Source organism: Aedes aegypti, chromosome 3 (assembly GCF_002204515.2).
Source record: "Aedes aegypti strain LVP_AGWG chromosome 3, AaegL5.0 Primary Assembly, whole genome shotgun sequence".
NCBI classification, from domain to species: Eukaryota; Metazoa; Arthropoda; class Insecta; order Diptera; family Culicidae; genus Aedes; species Aedes aegypti.
The window spans coordinates 275,730,372-275,749,021 of record NC_035109.1 but is presented as its reverse complement, the minus strand read 5'-3'; the positions used below and the strand labels follow the sequence as shown (position 1 = coordinate 275,749,021).

Here is an 18,650-nt window from a genome sequence, read left to right as displayed (position 1 = left end):
TTTTTATGGGTTTGGCGCTTCTCCAGGGATCCTTCAGGAATTGTTCACAAAACCTCAACGATTGTTCAAAGATGTTTTTTGAGATTTTTCAATTTGTGGGGATTCCCTATGCTTTTTATCTTGAAATTTTCGGCGACATTGATAGGCCTGCAAGTATTCATCAATATTTCTTTCTTTATTAAAGTAGGTTTTCGTCCCAGGCGAGTTCACCACTATGTTCATCAATAGGTTTGCAAGAAATAAGATATATTTCTCAAGTGATTGGGCATTGTAATCACGGAGTAGTAACTACGAATTGTACGGTCATCAATGCTTATGCTTATCTCTCAAATAATTGGGCAGTTGTACATGATTTCATTCAAATCGATTTTTTCAAAAGATTTCTACAATAATTCATCTACAGATTTGTATGAGAATCTCTCTGCTTGTTTTATCCAAAAAATGTTCATAGGTGTCTTCAAATTCCACTAGTAATTCTATTTTAAGTAGTTTTACTATAAGTTCCCTCAGAGTTGTTAATGCTAAAATTTGTTATTTTTTCAAATTTATATTTGTGTACAGCAATATTGATGATATTTACCAATAATTTCTGAGGCTTAGATGAGATCAGATAATAGCTGTTGCGTGTATGAATATATTTGGTAATTTGACAGTACGAATCAAAAAGAACTTTTGAAGATGAAGCAACGTGTTCGGATAGTTTCAACAATTTTCTTACACCACAAGGTAGGTTTCGGTATGTCATCACTGCTCAATAAAAATCAAGGTTTTTCCTTTTATGTACTTTTTTCTTATACTTCATCAGATTACTTCATATCTTTACTAGTGTTAATTATTAATGTAGGTTTTCACTTCATCCTTCGTTTTCACATTTGTTTATTTTGTTCTTGTTGTTGTTGTTGCTGTTGAATTTCTTCTTCCAGTTATTTATAATTAAGTACACATAAAATTTAAATTTAATAGATTTAATAGATTTTTAAATCGTTTTCGTATACATACTTTCGTTTCCTTATTTTTTTCTCAACTTTTCTCAAGAGACACCTTTCACGTTCTATTCGTTTTTCTTTCTCTTCAATCGGATTTATGTTTGTATGTGTGGTTGGTGTCGGAAAACAAAATGGTACCGAATCAGTTAAATGCATGTAAAAAGAAGGAAATATATTGCATCAACACAGCTGTACGGACTAACTTAAAATAGAGTGGATATCAATTCCAGTGTCAGAAACCAAATAAAAGGACAACACGAACACTTAGATAACGGATATAGTTTTGACAAAACATACCAAACTGAACTCTCATTCACAGGTGGAAACTCTTTCATGCACAACCAAATCAATAAATAGCAACCATAAAAAACCATAGCGAAAAACTCATGAGAAATGACATTATGCGAACTTTGTTGTGATGCTCGTATCTTGTGGTGAAACGGGTCTTGTAGATGACCACGGATCGAAATTCTTCTGTGGGATTTCCTGAGAAGCACTCATACTCGTGTTTAGCAGTGCTGCCAGAACTTTCCGATCCTGGCGAGTAGGGAACGTAAAACCTGATTAGCTGTCGTCGTCGGTTCGTTGGCCATATCTTAACGGTAGAAAGCCACTAGATATTACTTGAATTTTGTTTTTTTTCTATCTCTCGATTTTTTATATTTTTCTCGAAACTGAAATTTTCTATTAAAATGATTGGAAAATAGTTTTTGTTCGTTAATAATTGGTAGCTTTAAATAGTATATTTTCAAACTTTTTCATTAATTAATAGTTTTTTTCATTATTATTATATCGTATACAAATGATTTGTTCGCATAATTTTTTGTTTCATCAACTTGCGTTCTCTAAAATGTCACACAGGTTTTCTTAGAGAGACTCCAGACTACCAAGTCCAGCCGTCCGTAGCTTTATACCTCCGATTGGCATGGGTTCTATTTGAGTCTCGTCTTCGTTCCGTTTAGCATTTTGCCGTTCGCTTGCACATATTGTCAATATTTTTTTTTGTTCTCAACGTGTGTGTGGTTGTTCGTGGTTTTATAGGATTCAGGGTTGCTGTTAGTCGTGCGCTTTAGCACAGGCTCACGTACACACCCATTTTTGTGTTTAGTTTTAGTGTAAATGACAAGGTTGCTAGTTAATCTTTTCATTTGCTGTGTCTCTATAACGTTAAGTACAAATCCTTTCTGGCGGAGATAGAGCTTAATTTTGGTATAGCGAATCGTATAACTGGGTTTCGATTTTCTCTTCTTTTTGATCGTTTCGAAAAGTTTTTAAAAACTTTGAAAATTGTATACTTGTGTGTGTTTTCTTGTGTTGGTTGGATTCCTTTTAATGTGAATTGAAGAGTATGTTATTCTGTCGTCTAGTCGTCTACAGGATTCTCATTTTCAAGTGGGAAGAAATGAAAATGCTCCAAATGCTTCTACTCTAAAAATAGCTTTGTTTAGATTTGTTCCAAATTTACTAGACAAAGGAAATATTGTTTTGCATAATCTTCTGGTTGCACTAACTCTGCTTTAATTTATTTACGTATATTTATGTGAGTGTGGCTGGCTCATCCGGGAAAGACTCGAATGAGCTTCAATCAGGGCCACATTGATGGCCAACTTGGAAAAAATGGTGGTTACTGTTTTCCATTACCGACTGAGAGCCGGATCATTGCGTTGGATCATGAGACTTATAGTAATAGTATCATTTTGTGTTTCTCTTTTTTCCCTATCGTCTAATGGTATACACAATAGTTTGTTTCCTTTTTAAACTATCCTCTATCGGTAGAATTGAAGTATTCATAACGTTGTTTGCTTTCTTACTTACTCATGTTAGTGGATTTCGTGTAGGTCAATTAGGAGAATCTGTTGCGGAGAAGAAAACACACCGGGGCTTAGGAATCAAGGTATGGTATAGTTGGTTGTGATGTATTGCGATATAGTGGTGTAGTAAAATGCCCAAACCAAAGCACGCAAATCAATCAATCTCGAGTCGGATGCAAACACCGAACGGTGATTTGTTTAGGCATTAATATGTGTAAGCGCTCTTATTAAATATAAACAAAACGCTGCTCTTGGCATCTGGGCGGATGTTTGTAAAAGTAGGTTAGAAATGCGTTCATCATAGTGTAAATAGCTAAAATTATTGCAGCGATGATTTATGTATAATTCCACTAATCCGTAGAGCGGCGGTGAGATAGGATGACCATAGGAATCACCTTCTGGGAGAAATTGTACGTTTTCACTGACGAACGACACAATCAATGTATCAATTCGAAAATAATAATCAGTTTCATAATTACCGAATTAGTGCAAATGGTGAACTTTCCGTTTCATGAGATAAAATTTAAATAATTATCGTTCTAAAATAATCATTTCTTAAACGTAGAGCTAACTCACTTTTGTGTGTTTCAAACTTAAACAAATCAATCTTTTACTCCATTATTGATTCTGGATTCAAAACGGGTCATACAACCAAACCCAGAATCCCTATCTCGCTCTGGCCCGAATTTGAACTAAACTAGATAACTTCTACCAGTTGCCTACACTGCATTTGATCCACCATTCAGAAGGAGGTGAGAAGAAAAGCGGTGCTAATTATCTTATCCACTACTATTCGTACGCACTCTCATCATCGGTAAGGACTCACTCTAACTTGCTAAGCTGTACTACACCGGATTGAACGCGCTCCAGCGTTGCGCTCTAGTACTCCGCATCTCAAGGACTCAAGTCCTGGTGGCCACCCATCGGATCGTAACCCATGCTGCCGTCGTACGCCTGCTGCTGATCGTAGCCACCGGACCCCAGCGAGTAGCCCATGGAGTCCTGGGCGGGTGCGGGAGACATCATCGGAGTGGCCGCACCACTCGGAGGTCCACCCATGGAGTACGGAGAGGCACCGGCGGCCTTCTTGGCGGCGTACAGATTCGCCTCCTCTTGGGCTTTGCCGATGTTCTTCTTGTAGCGAATGCGCTTGTTGCCGAACCAGTTCGACACTTGGGAGACCTGAAATTGGGAACGATTATCAGTGAAGTCCGTCATTTCCTTTCGAAGTTTTTGAAACTCACCGTGATGCCACATTTTCTGGCCAACTCCTCCTTGGCTTCTTCTGAAGGGTAGGGATTGCTGAGGTGGCTGTAGAAGTACTCGTTGAGGATTTCCGATGCCTGTTTGCTAAAATTGCGTCTCTTTCGTCGAGCATCTAGGAAGCGGGATCTGTAATGAACAAATGATGATATCTAAGTATATGGTAGAATGCGTAAACGCATAGATTTACACCATGCTTTGATAATTCGTATCGATTTTATCAAAAAATAAGTAAACAGTAAATTTGATAAGTAGATGAAAAAAACGATTTGAGTAGGTTGTATGACATTTGCCAGAAAGCCGTGTGCCAGAATGGGTCATTTGCCAGAAAACCATTTGCCTGAATGGACCATTCCCCAGATAGACCATTTCCCAGAAAAAATATTACTACATTACTTTGCTTTGTGTAGCAATATTTAGGTGTGTAAAATCATTCGAATCATTATGATTTTCAGCGTATGATACATAATTATATGCAAGATAATTGTGTCGTAAGTTTTTAAGCTTTTTGTTTGATAAAATGTTTTAAACTAAAAATGATATCATAAACTTATTATATAGATAGCTGTAGGGGTAAACATGCAGCTATTCAGCAAGCTGACGGATGTGAGTTCGAATTCCACCGGGCGAAGATTTTATCGGAATGAAAATTTTCTCGATTTCCCAGGGTATAGAGCATATTCATATCGGCAATACGTTATGCACATGCAAAAATGATCAATTGGCAATAAAAGTTCTCAGTTAATAACTGTGGAGGTGCACGTAAGAACACAAAGCTGAGATTTGGCTCTGTCCCAGTTGGGACGTAACACAAGATAAGAAGAAGAAGGTGTAATAGATTTCCGAGGTTTTCATAGTTTCTGAGAAATAACTGTTTTTTTAATGTTAAAATAGTCATCAATATTATGCAAGCTATTAGGGGTCGTCCATTAACCATGTGATCATTTATGGGAGGATGGAAGGGGGCCTGGCCAACGACCACGATACAAACAATTCTTTTTAAATTTTTGTATGGACGAAAGACCCCGTGGAGGTAAAAAATCCGAGAGAATTGACCACGTTGTTAATGGACAACCCCTTAAAGGCAACTGTATTTTCAACATTCTATTAATGATTTTCCCTTCTTTGAAGATTAGGCTGTTCCTTAGGGCTAACTAATTCAAGGACTTATATGCTTAATAGGAGATTTACCCTTTTTTATATTATTGGCTAGTCTTTATAATTGTACTGTGTGTTTCTGCCTGCAGTTAACAGAAGGAATGGAAGTAATGTAAACAAGGTTATGTCATCTCAATTTTAAATAATTACAGCTAAAAAAATCAATATAGGACTGCTGTCAATAAAATGTCTGTAAAAAGGATTTATGTAAAAAATGCAAATATCGGGAAATGGACAATCAACAAATGTCCTCAAATAAAAAAAAACTAAATTGAAAGTGATTCAATAATGGAATATTTACCATGGCCTTCATCTAATTTCTCATTGAAGATTACTCGAGTGATTCCGAAAACATTAATCTTCATAATCGACTTGTTTCGTAGAGCAAGCGACAGAATATGAGAAACCAATATATGTGTGTTTTTTTTGGTTTCCACCATTAATCATGGCCACGTAGCAGTCCTGCTAAGAATTTCAAAATATCTCCGGTTCCAGATAGCTAAAACTAGCAATCAGGGTAAACACTGAAGATTAAAGAGTTTTCCGGCAGCCTGTCGCAAATGTTGTAAAACTACTTTAAAACAATAAATAATGCGGTTCAAATTATTATTAAGAGTAAAACGGTTTAACGTTCTTTTCAAGGACTGAATAATGTATTTAAATATATGACCGAAAGAATATTGGGTAGTGATTTGAGTTATATTGTTCCAATGATTATTGGCGCTAAACTGATCATATTTCAAACATAATTTTCCCTTCTTTCACTCAAAGGCTGTTCTTTTTAGTTGTTTTGCAATTTTTTTTTCCGCTAAGATAGGTACACTATTCATATTTCTGAAATTATTCAACTAAACTAATTCGTGTCAAACGTTTCAGCTTTTTTGTTCTCAGACCAGCTATATAAGTAGTGAAAATTGCATAAAATTGTATGCGAAGGATTTTAACTACATAGACTAAATAACACGGATCGATCAGATGCGTTGTATTATACTTGTTATAATATTACAAAGATATAAACATTATTTGGAGCAATATTTACAATGCGAGTGAAGTACTGTAGAAGTGACGCTAAATTTTAATTAATTTTGCGCTGCAGCTGTGCAGTGCTAGTAGTCCAATCCTCTTGATGTAAATAATGTGAAAGTTGACTACACAATGTTTCATGCTATAAGTGCAAATAATATGAGTATATTCAAGATACAAAAATGACAAATATCGAAAATTTCGGCTTGAGGTGAAGATGCATCGAAGCCAAACCTCAAATTTTCAAGAGCATAAACCTCGAGAACCAGCCAGCGGTTTGAGCTGAAAACTTAATCGATTGGTCACACGCTGGTGGTGACCAATCGATTAAATTTTCAGCTGGAATGGCTGTTTGGGTCTCTAGATTTGCGCTTTCATAAATTTTAGCTTTGGCTTCGATGCATTTTCACAAATATGTCGATCAATTGATATCAAGGTTGAAAACGAATTACAAAAAATGATTCTGGGGAATGGCTTTCTGGCGAATGGTACATTCTGGGGAATGGTTTTCTGGCAAATGGTTTTCTGGCAAATGTCATACAATCTTTAAGTACTTTAATTTAATTTAATTTTAATTCCACTATATTTTGTATCTTTTGACAGATACGCGTATTTCGACCTCAACTGTCGTGTACTAGACTCGACGTAAATCTTCTACCATAGTCCACTCTCCACAACTAATAAGGGACCATCGAGTTATGGAACACAACATCAGTGCAACTACGTTTCAAGAAACCATCGGGGTAGCCTTTAGAATTATATTTTACTATGGTTTTCTACCTCGATATCGAGACATGAAATATCGAGTTAGCGAGAGTTGACTGTATCACAAAATTACTAAAAATTAAATGCAATAAATTCACATTCGTAGACAATAGAGTCCTAAATCCCTGTCCCAATTTTAGTACCAAACGCTTAAGTTCAAACCAGAAACAAAGGTTTACTCAGTTTTTAAATCCTTTTCGTTGGGTTACTACCAAAAGCTTTTTTTTATTTTTGAGATTATGCCACACCCCTTTGTTTTTGTTTTTTGTTTTCCGTAGCTTTTCCGAAATTTCAGATAGGATCAACCCCTGTGGCATTTTTGTCGACTGTTCTAGAACGACTCCAGATCTGCTGGGAAGTATACTCAAATTCCAAACAAACTCGTATTCCGAATACTCGATTTTGTTGAAATATTCCAAGGGAATGCAAAATGGTGAGTCGACAATCAGGAAGGAGCGACCAACACAGCTCTGGTCCTCACAAGTCTCTACCTCACGCTTCCACGGGTCAAATGATGACAAAGACCGCCAGCTAAGGGTTGCGTACTTAGCTGGTAGTGCAGCCTGGGCACTGTTGTCCTTCTGACATCAGCTAGAGTGAGGAGGTGCGTTTTGAGCGTCTGTACACCAGGAGGTGCGGCTCAAACAGCGTCTGTTCCGGCATCCAGCGGCTGAGTAAGAAATGCTGTATCAGATCAGCTACACCTAAGATGGCAGTCCCATCAACGTGATGTAGGTAGCGCGACCCCGGTAAGGTAGCATACCGAATTCATTATCCACCACGAAAAATGGAGAAAGAAGAAGAAACGAACGTTATTTTCGACAACCGATCTGGCATCGAAATAAGGACTATGATTAAAAATTCGGTACCTGGAACGTCAGGACCTTAAATGAACCTGGACGAGTGAGCCTTTTGGCTCGTGAATTGCGAAAAGTTGGCGTGTGCGTGGCTGCAATTCAGGAAATGCGTTGGCTAAGATCTGGAGAACATGAATTCAGAGCGGTAGACCCCATCGCTAACACCGCTTTCAAATACAACATCTACCACAGCGGTGGCGATAAAGCTGAACACGGAGTCGGTTTCATAGTGATCGGGAAGCAGATGAAGCGCGTTATTAGGTGGAAGCCGATCAACGAGCGGATCTGCGTATTGAGGATTCGGGGCGAGTTCTTCAACTACAGCCTGATCAACGTATATGCACGGACTAACGACAAACCCGATGACGTGAAGGACGCGTTTTACGATTGTCTCGACAAGACCTATGGAGAATGCCCAAAACACGACGTGAAGAGGACTTCTTCCGCCCTATCATTGGTAAAGAGAGCCTTCACTCTGTTACCAACGACAACGGCCTACGTTTAGTGAACTTTGCTGCCACCAGGGGGATGGCCATCAGTAGCACTTACTTTGCACGCAAGGATATCCGCAAGCACACCTGGCAACACCCAAATGGCGAACTTTGCAACCAAATCAACCATGTTATGGTAGACGGCCGACATTTTTCCGATGTCATCGATGTTAGAACTTTCAGGGGTCCTAATATCGACTCAGACCACAATCTCGTTGTAAGCAAAATTCGAGCGCGATTATCAACCGTTTCGAGTTCTAGAAATCGGCAATCGTTGCGTTTCAATATCCAACGCCTGTCAGCAGATGGTGTAGCAGCGGACTACCATCGAAAGCTCGACGAGCGGATTAGCGAAATCGACGAAAGCGTCATCCTCAGCGATCTGTGGGAGTCAGTCTACGGAGTGGTGAGCACAGTAGCGCGAGAAGTGGTAGGTACTGCTCAACGGAGACCAAAGAACGGTTGGTTCGACGAGGGGTGCCAGAGAATAACGAACGAGAAGAACTTGGCTAGAAGCCGGATGCTGGTGTCTGGTACCCGTCAGAGCAGAGAGCGGTACAAGGAAGCAAGGGCAGCCGAAAAACGGATCCATCGCAGAAAGAAAAAGAAGAATGAAGAGGCAGTAATTGCTCAGGCGCAAGAAGCTATGGAACAGAACAACATGCGACGGTTCTACGAGTCCGTAAATGGTGTGCGGAGAAAAACAGCGCCGTCTCCCGCCATGTGCAACGACCGCGAAGGACACTTGCTGACGGATAAAACAATGGTGGCCGCCAGGTGGAAAGAGTACTTCGAGTCATTGTTGAACGGAGATAATGGAAGTGGATCTGGTAGCAGAATTCAAATCGATGACGATAGACAGGCTATGGAACCTCCAACGCTAGATGAGGTAAAAAAAAGCTATCAATGGGCTGAAGAACAACAAGGCTGCTGGGAAGGACGAGCTCCCGGCCGAACTTCTCAAACACGGAAGTGAGCAACTGCACGAACTCGTTCACCGTATCATATCGAGGATATGGGAGGAAGAACAAAAGCCTACTAGTTGGTTGGAAGGTCTCATTTCCCCTCTGTACAAGAAAGGGCATCGACTGGAGTGCGCCAATTACCGAGGGATAACACTCCTTAATTCGGCGTACAAAATCATGTCTGGAATTTTGTTCAACAGATTGAGACCGTATGAGGAGTCATTTGTCGGCGAATACCAATCTGGTTTTCGAGTGGGCCGATCAACGACGGATCAAATGTTTACCCTGCGTCAAATCCTAGATGAATTCCGGGTGGTGGACGAGATTTCGTCATCGTTCGTAACCTTAGATGGATTGAAACAGGGTGACGCTCTTTCTAACTTGCTGTTTAACATAGCGCTCGAAGGTGTTATCAGGAGAGCCGGTGTGCAGAGCAGAGTAGCGGTACCATTATCACACGTTCTCATATGCTCCTTGGCTTTGCAGACGATATCGACATCATCGGGATTGACCGTCGGGCAGTGGAAGAGGCGTTCGTGCCTTTCAAGAGGGAGACAGCGAGGATTGGGCTCACGATCAACACCACAAAAACGAAGTACATGATAGCTGGTGGTCAACGTGGGTCCGGACGTGTTAGTGGTAGCGAAGTGGTGCTAGGTGGTGAAAAGTTTGAAGTGGTGGAAGAATTTGTGTATCTTGGAATACTAGTGACACGCGATAATGATGTTACCCGCGAGGTGAAAAGACGTATTGCAGCTGCGAGTCGGGCTTTCTACGGGTTCCGTAACCAGCTGAAGTCCCGTAGCCTGCTACTCGCGTTATACAAGACACTGATCCTTCCGGTTGTCCTATATGGCCATGAATCATGGACATTGAAGGAAGTGCGAACAATACTCGCGTGTAAACTAGAAAACGGTATCTGGCGGCGTCGCATGAATCACGAGTTGTACCAAGTGTATAAAGAGGTGGATATTGTCAAGCGCATAAAACACGGCAGGCTGCGTTGGGCTGGTCACGTTGCCCGTATGCCGGAAGAACGACAAGCAATGATAATATTCAACAGAGAACCCGGACGAGGCCGCCGACTTCGTGGCAGGCCGCGCACACGATGGCTTTTGCGATTGAGGAGGACTTAAGGGCACTTAACGTTCAGTCACCATCTGATACTGACGGAGGATGGATGTGCTTCCCAATTTTTTTTTGTGGAGGAGCTGGGAATCGAATCCATGATCTTCCGCTAATGAAATAAATTTACTTGTGAAATTATTCTTTTTAATACTAATTTTTCATGTTGTTCGGAATTGTTGAATATGAGAAAGGAAAAATACAGTGCTCGGCGTTTGGAGTAAAATCGTGTTCCACTTTTGCGTAATAATAATAGTTAAAAATAGTAAATCAATGTTTTGGTCAGCACATTTAACAGATAACAGTTAAGTTTGGTCATGAAATTTGCGCAAATATCTGCTGATTCATGCTTATCAGATACATTTAGAGTCACTGTATGCTATAGATTAATGATCGGAATATGAGTCAAAACGGTATTAGAAAAAAACACCTTAACGAAGGTACCGTTTTGTCCCAAATTCCGAACATGACTCATATTCCGAACACTGAATTTTCAATAGTGATTTTTTATTTAAATCTTCGAAATTTCTACACAGGATGATCAATTTTTGTACAATTCAAATTGTCCATAAAAAAGTATTGAGAATATTAGTTTTGATCTTCAACGTCGCTGCTGTTAGAAATACGAGTCATGTTCGGAATTTGAAACAAAATCAAATCAAAATCAAATTAGAATTCCTGCAACAATTCGTGAGAGAGTTTTTGCAAAGAATGGCGGCGTAAATTCTTGAAGCACTAATGAAAACATGCGTGACTTTTCCACAGGTACTACAGGAGTTTCTTAGCAGATTCATCAACATCACTGAGAAAAATATGAACTAGTAGTTTCTCAGTGATTTCTACACAGATCAATCCCGAAATACATTCAGGGACACCGCTAAGGATTCATCTAGAAATTTGTTCAGCAAGACTCCTAGTTATGCATACATATACTCATCTATCAATTTCTCAAGAAATACTCAATTGAATACTGTTCAAATATTCGTCCAGAAAAACCTACAGCAGTCCAATGTTGATACCTCTCAGAAATTTCTACATGTCTGTTTTGCATTTCCCGAAAGGATTCTCTCACGATTTCTTCCAAAGATTGTTCTGGTTCTGTTAATTTGAGGGAAAACAATCTTCAAAAATCTTACGAGAAGTTCCTACATAGTAATTCAGTAATTCTTCAAGCTATTTACGCGGTCCTTCGATTCAAACACATGATTGTGTATAATAAGAGCATAACAGTGAAGGCGGTATACGTACATTTTTTTGCAGCCAAATGGTCAATGTGCGTATATCGCCTCCACTTGTATACTCACATTCGCTATCGCATAGGATTTTGTATTTACTGGGTCTTCGAATCATATCGATGAATTCTCCAGAAACAGTTCCAAGATTTTTTCAGCTAATTCCTGTTGTAGCTACTCCAGAACATCCATACCGAAATTCCTAAAGGATAGCGCAGTGAATTCGTTAAGAATTTCATAATAAAAATCCCCCAAATTTTTTTTTCTTGATACTACTTTCCCACTGAGCATGCTTCTCAACTCAGTGTTTTTAGACCACGTCCACAGCTTTTACCTGAGAGTTTTATTTGCCTAAGTCGTCATTTTTCGCATTTGTATTAAGTGTGGCAGGCACGATAATACTCAATGCCCAAGAAATTTCCACAGAAAGATTTACTGAGAATGGCTGCAAAGCAATGCCATGCTGAAGGCGTCATGGGTCTTCAGCATAGCATTGCTTTGCAGCCACGTACTTTATCACAAGGCTAAGGGAGACCCCATAAACTTCTTACAGAGCATAATCCAGGGATTTTGAAACATTTCATCCAAGAAACTCCTTCAAAGATTTCTCGAGTAATGTCACTAGTTGATTTTCCATAAATTATTTGAAAAAAAAATCGTTTGGGATTTCCACATGGAAGACTTTCTTAAAAGTCCGAAAGATTGTTCAGAGGAGTTTCACAGGTAAAATAATTTCATATGAAAAAGTTTCATATGAAATTATTTTAGTTTACAGTTTCCTTAGAGATGCGCATGCAAGGATAAATTTCTTGTGAAATTTCAGAAAAAAAAATCTAAAAGCAAATCTGTGAGCAAATCTTTGGATGAATCATTATAGAATTTCTTGTTTAAAATCTTGACCAATAATTGAACGAAAATTTTGGAGGAAATGCTGAAGAAGTCTTCTAAAAATCTCAAAAAGAATAGGATCCTTAAATGTTTGATAATATTTTTTTTATTAAATAACACGGGTTCAAATTTGAACCTTGATCTTGTTTGACGTTCACTTAGTCGACAAAAATGCCACATGAGTTTTACTTTTTAGCACTGGGGTTGTTCTTATAAGACATTTCGGAGAGGACATGGAAATCAAAATACACAAAAAATTGAGTTTATACCAAGAAGAGTGACAAAATTATTGAAAAAAATCTCGGAAAAAAGGTTTTCTGGACTTAAACCAACGAGAAACATTGAAAAACTGAATAAACATATGTTTCTGGCATAAACTTTGATACTCAAATCGGAACAGGGCTTCAGGAGCCTGTAGGAGGAAATCTTATGAAGTTATGTTGAAGAATTAGTGAATGTATTCCTGGACAACTGAGTACCTCTCTGAGAAGTTTCAGTTAAAAACATTAAGGAATCTAATGAAAAAACGGTCTCGCTTGTTTGGTTAATCACGAACCACTCGACGCTTTTTGAAGTTTTATTTTTCAGAAAATGTTACCGTGCGAGCTCCATATTATAGACAGTTCCATATTCCGAACTGTTTACGACAAACTCAATGATTTCAATCTTCTAATCCAATTTTTTGCACAAAAACTTATATAACTTACATCAGCTACATATTTTCCTATCGTATATCCGAGGCACAGATTTATTTTGGCAATATTTCACGCGATTTGACGAAAAATGAAGTTGGGACTTTGACAAACGTGAAAAAAACATGGCCGCTAAGCCTGTGCACTAAGACGCCGGTCAAAACATTTGCTTAATCTTGGGTTGACAATATAATCAAATTTCAATCGTAGCTGCTGGAAACTGATTGGGGAGAATATATCTTTATATTATTTACAAATATTTGGAGCTACTGCGTGCAATCTTTAATTAATCAAGTGTTCAAAGATTGGCACCAAATGTTGTTGATTGATCCTTATTATAAACAGATATGCCGCGGCAAAAAAGAATCACCGTACACGACCCGTGGGAGCTGGGGAGGACTATTACTATTGTCATGAAGGGGTTTTTCGACTAGAAGCACGCCAGGTCTATACGGAATTGCTGTCAGTTTTCTCTACTCCAAGGTGAAAAATCTACTATACATAAACGTCCAGGAAAACCAACCATATTGTCGGAAGAAGATGAGGATCGCATATCGGATTATATAGTCCGGTCAGCTAAATCTGGCTTCCCCATCGGCACAAGCCGCTTAAGAATATCGGTAGGTCAGTACATGTTTTTTTACGGAAAATCTGATTTTCCAAATAACATTCCGGGAAGAAAATGGATTCAGTTGTTTTTGCACAGACATCCGGATATTTCGAGACGGATCCAGATCTAAACAGCAAAGAAAGCGATCAGGTCCGCTAAAAAGCTCTGGAGAATTACTAATAGATTGCCTCTTTGAATTGCTGTTGTAAACCATTGATAAATATCATTGCTTTTGTTTGATACACATGGATTTATTGCTGTTTATAATTAGGAACACTTTTGTCCATTATTAGGGACACTTCCTTGTTGACTGTTCAGAATAAGGAACATGGATACGGGGTTTCAAAAATAAATCGTCTGACTGATCCCTTATGATTATGCAACCAATATCAAGCCATAGGTTAAATTATATATTTAGCACATGCGAAGGTAGTCAATACCGACGACTAAAAAGAAAACCTCCGCTTCTAATTAAGCCATTATCTTCAGATTTTCTTAAGCGTTCAGAATATGGTGCCGGCACGGTACTTTACTACTTGGAAAGTGGGTGTATATTTTCTTGTTCTCATAGTCATTGTATCTCATCGAGGTTCTAGGAAAAAAAGGACAATAGTTCAAATGATATTTCAAAAAGTTTTGTCAGTCTTCGATGTTTAAACACTTTGGCTATCCTATTTTTGTTCGTATGTTATGTTTTCCTTTTACTACCCACAAACAAGAATATGATCTTGAAATAACTTGAAGATGATTCTCAAGCTGCATGTAGCGTATCGCAAAGCAGCCGCAAACATTCAAAACGATATGCTCTGAATTTAGGTTGATTTTTTAGAAACCTTATTGAAGAATCTAATCTTATTACAACAAGGTTTATAAAGCATAAGCATAAGCATAAGCATAGATGACCGTACAATTCGTAGTTGCTACTCCGTGATTGACCAGAACAATCGAAGTTGCACAGGGAATTAATGAATGGGGCTTGGAATTAGCTTACCATTCTTCAATGTGCACAAATCGAGAGCTCAAATTTAAAAGTCAATAACGGCGCCGGCCACGTCCTTACGGTCATCGGGGAAGGGAAGGAATGTTAGTGTGACTACCGTTGTTACTAGAGACCGAGATCACCTCTGCATCTCCACGGTTGTCATGGAGAGGATATTGGGTTAGTGGGATAAGGTAAAGATCTGGGAGTCACCAATGTTTGGTGATGCGAGCCATGATATAATCACGCCTAACCGGATTCGCGAAATAATTCGATAATCGCATTAAACGCCGAACAAGTGTTCGTCACTCGCCCACGCAAGAGCAAGCGACGCGATCAATAGATCAAACACTACTAGCGATCCGCGGCGCTTTTTCATTTCTCTGAGCGAACGACGCGCGACAAGTTTGATCCTGCCCCCATCGCCCGCCCCCGCAGGAGCAAGCGTCAAGGTCGAAGGATCAAACACTACTTACGAATCGATCACTTTTTCACCGCTTCACTACCGACGCGCGACATATTTGATCCTGCCCTCATCACCCGCTCCCGCAGGAGCCAGCGTCAAGGTGGAAGGATCAAACACTACTAACGAACCGATCACTTTTTCACCGCTTCACTACCGACGCGCGACATGTTTGATCCTGCCCTCATCACCCGCCCCAGCAGGAGCAAGTGTCAAGGTCGAAGGATCAAACACTACTCTATTCAAAAGATGTTTTTATTAATGACGAAAACTGAAAATTACATGTATATATTTTAAATTATATGAAACAGGAATAATGCCGACACTTGTAGTGACGAACTATACATAGTTTGTTTGAAAATTACATATGAGTATTACTGTGCATTTTGTCTCGATATGTTACAAGTTTTAAAAAATACGTCAACATTCACAATGTCGAACAATTCAAAAGATAATTTTTAATAACGTATAAAAGAGACAAATATATGTATATTGAAATTGTATAAGAAAAAAACATAATGCCGAGACTTATAGTGACGAACCATACAAAGTTTGTTTTAAAATTACTTAAAAGTTACGCTTTCAAGAAAATATGTGTTATCACAAGAATGAAACGAACTCACCAGTTGGTAATCCATCCTCGACTGAACACAAAACTGATACTGACAGCAAAACTTCTTGGCGTCCCGAAAACAAACCGTCTTGCTTGTGCCTTCCAAATACCTACCCAGCAAGTCGCTCCAAAACAGAAAAAAAAATCTTAGGAGCCGAAAACACGCGCGAAACCGTGAGCCAAATCTATCGGACGACGCAAAACCGAACTGTCCTGCTTGGGCTTCACGAAGCACTACCCAGCAAGACGCTTGAAAACAGGAAAAAAAAAAATCTCCGGCGACGAAAACATGCGCGAAACCGTGAGCCAAATCTATCGGACGACGCAAAACCGAACTGTCCTGCTTGGGCTTCACGAAGCACTACCCAGCAAGACGCTTGAAAACAGGAGAAAAAAAAAAAATCTCCGGCGACGAAAACATGCGCGAAACCGTGATCCAAATCTATCGGACGACGCAAAACCGAACTGTCCTGCTTGGGCTTCACGAAGCACTACCCAGCAAGACGCTTGAAAACAGGAAAAAAAAAATCTCCGGCGACGAAAACATGCGCGAAACCATGAGCCAAATCTATCGGACGACGCAAAACCGAACTGTCCTGCTTGGGCTTCACGAAGCACTACCCTTATTACAACAAGGTTTATAAAGAATCAAAAACAAAATCTTGCACAAAATGACAATGCGTCTTCTAAAAAATCCATGATTAAAATGGCATATTTTCAAGGTATGGAAGGCGCCTAACCGAACCGCTAAACAGAATACGGTGGCCAAGTCCCACCTGCATCTTCCGAAGAAGTGCCGGATGATAAAGGTCTACAAATTTTCCAAAAAGTACTTGTTCTGACAGGCGATCTGTGGGTGCAGCAAATTCAGCAAGCTGTACATACACGGGAAAAAAATCTGTGGTAAAAAATAAAATTGTCTTGTTTTTTGTATGAAATGAAATATTGATTAAATAACTTTAAACTCGATTTTCTCAAATCTATCGTTTGTCACATCCCTTTGCTTCTAACACCCCCACTAGACTGATGCAAATTTTGAAGTTTTTGCTCCCCTGAGCTTAAACGATGTCAATTTTGATGAAAATGATCCTCCCAAAATTTGAAGTGATTCGGAGTAAATTTGGTTGTGCACACGCTATTTGAAATTTATATGGAAATTACTATGGAAAAGGCAAACCTTTTGTGTTCAGTCCTCTAACTGCTCGTCATAATAATCTATGGAATAGTGAACACACTCATCTCATGTGAAAACTTCCCAGCTACAACTTTGCCGAAGACCACATTTTGATTGGATGTCTGGATAATTTGTTATTCTTGATTCCAAAGTTCAAACTACGCTTAGATGATCATTCAATTACTTTCAGAGCAACACTGCTTTTTTGCTGTAGAACATAGTAGCCTGGATTACTTTGATCTATTCTATATTAGTATACTTTGGAATTTTGTGTATTTTTTCGTAGCTCGGAAATCAAAATGATTTTATTTTTGGCTTAAACCTTGACTCATAACACGCATATAAGAAAAGTTTTTATAACTTTACATTTTTGAAAATTGTTTGAAAAAATGTATTCTTATACAACCTACAAATGCCCGGGGTTCATTTAACGTGTAATATAAAACATCGTACCTTTTATATTTTTCTACGATCAACCTATCACAATTTACCTATGGCGCGGTAAATGGCTGGGCATGGCGTACCATTGGTACCTCGTGTACCTGCAGGAATAAAATAGACCCCTTTGTGCGGTCCTTAGCCTCTTGCCCAGCAACTCCTATCCCTACCTCCTCGTGGTACTGGCCGGGGTACGAGTAACCTTGGGGAAGATCGGGTAACCAACCCCCGGTGGGAACTTTGGTCGTATGCTGACAGGGAAGGGGGGGTTTGCTTCTGCAAACCTGGAGCGTCTGTACTCCACGTTAGGAGCGGCTCACAACAGCGTCTGTTCCCCATGTCAGGGGCGGCTGATCATCGTCCGAGTGCCAGAGAAGGACTCTAAGCTAAACTGCGCACTATGGCCCTCCGAACATTTAGGGGGAATGGTCCTCCGGAAATCTAGGGGGTTGGTGTCAGGCCCTGCAAGCCAACCGTAAAAACACATCAGCACAGGAACGTCAACGAGAGAATACGGACCGGAACAATCGGCAAAGACCACAGCGACGAAAATGGACTAGCGATTGGAAACTCGGTACGTGGAACTGCAAATCTCTCAACTTCATTGGAAGTACTCGCATACTCTCCGATGTACTGAAGACCCGCGGTTTCGACATCGTAGCGCTGCAGGAGGTGTGCTGGACAGGAGCATTGGTGCGAACGTTTAGAGGTAATCATACCATCTACCAGAGCTGCGGCAACACACGCGAGCTGGGAACAGCTTTCATAGTGATGGGTGATATGCAAAGGCGCGTGATCGGGTGGTGGCCGATCAATGAACGAATGTGCAAGTTAAGAATCAAAGGCCGATTCTTTAACTTCAGCATAATCAACGTGCATAGCCCACACTCCGGAAGCACTGATGATGACAAGGACGCATTTTACGCGCAGCTCGAACGCGAGTACGACCGCTGCCCAAGCCACGACGTCAAGATCATCATAGGAGATTTGAACGCTCAGGTTGGCCAGGAGGAGGAGTTCAGACCGACGATTGGAAAGTTCAGCGCCCACCGGCTGACGAACGAGAACGGCCTACGACTGATAGATTTTGCCGCCTCCAAGAACATGGCCATTCGTA

The 18,650-nt window shown here is 39.8% G+C and overlaps 1 protein-coding gene across 5 annotated transcripts in view; it reads right to left on the bottom strand.

The window, feature by feature from the left end:
* Window positions 1-832: 832 nt before the first annotated feature.
* The window catches only part of LOC5576927 (homeobox protein extradenticle), a 138,446-nt gene continuing 120,628 nt past the window's right edge, over window positions 833-18,650 (bottom strand). For all 5 annotated transcript variants that reach the window (XM_021853464.1, XM_021853462.1, XM_021853461.1 and 2 more), the window contains exons 7-8: window positions 4,042-4,189; window positions 833-3,979 (exon numbers count right to left, since the gene is read on the bottom strand). In XM_021853464.1, the coding sequence (XP_021709156.1) occupies window positions 3,692-3,979; window positions 4,042-4,189 (436 nt within the window). In that variant the 3' untranslated portion in view covers window positions 833-3,691. The remainder of the gene's footprint in view (window positions 3,980-4,041; window positions 4,190-18,650) is intronic.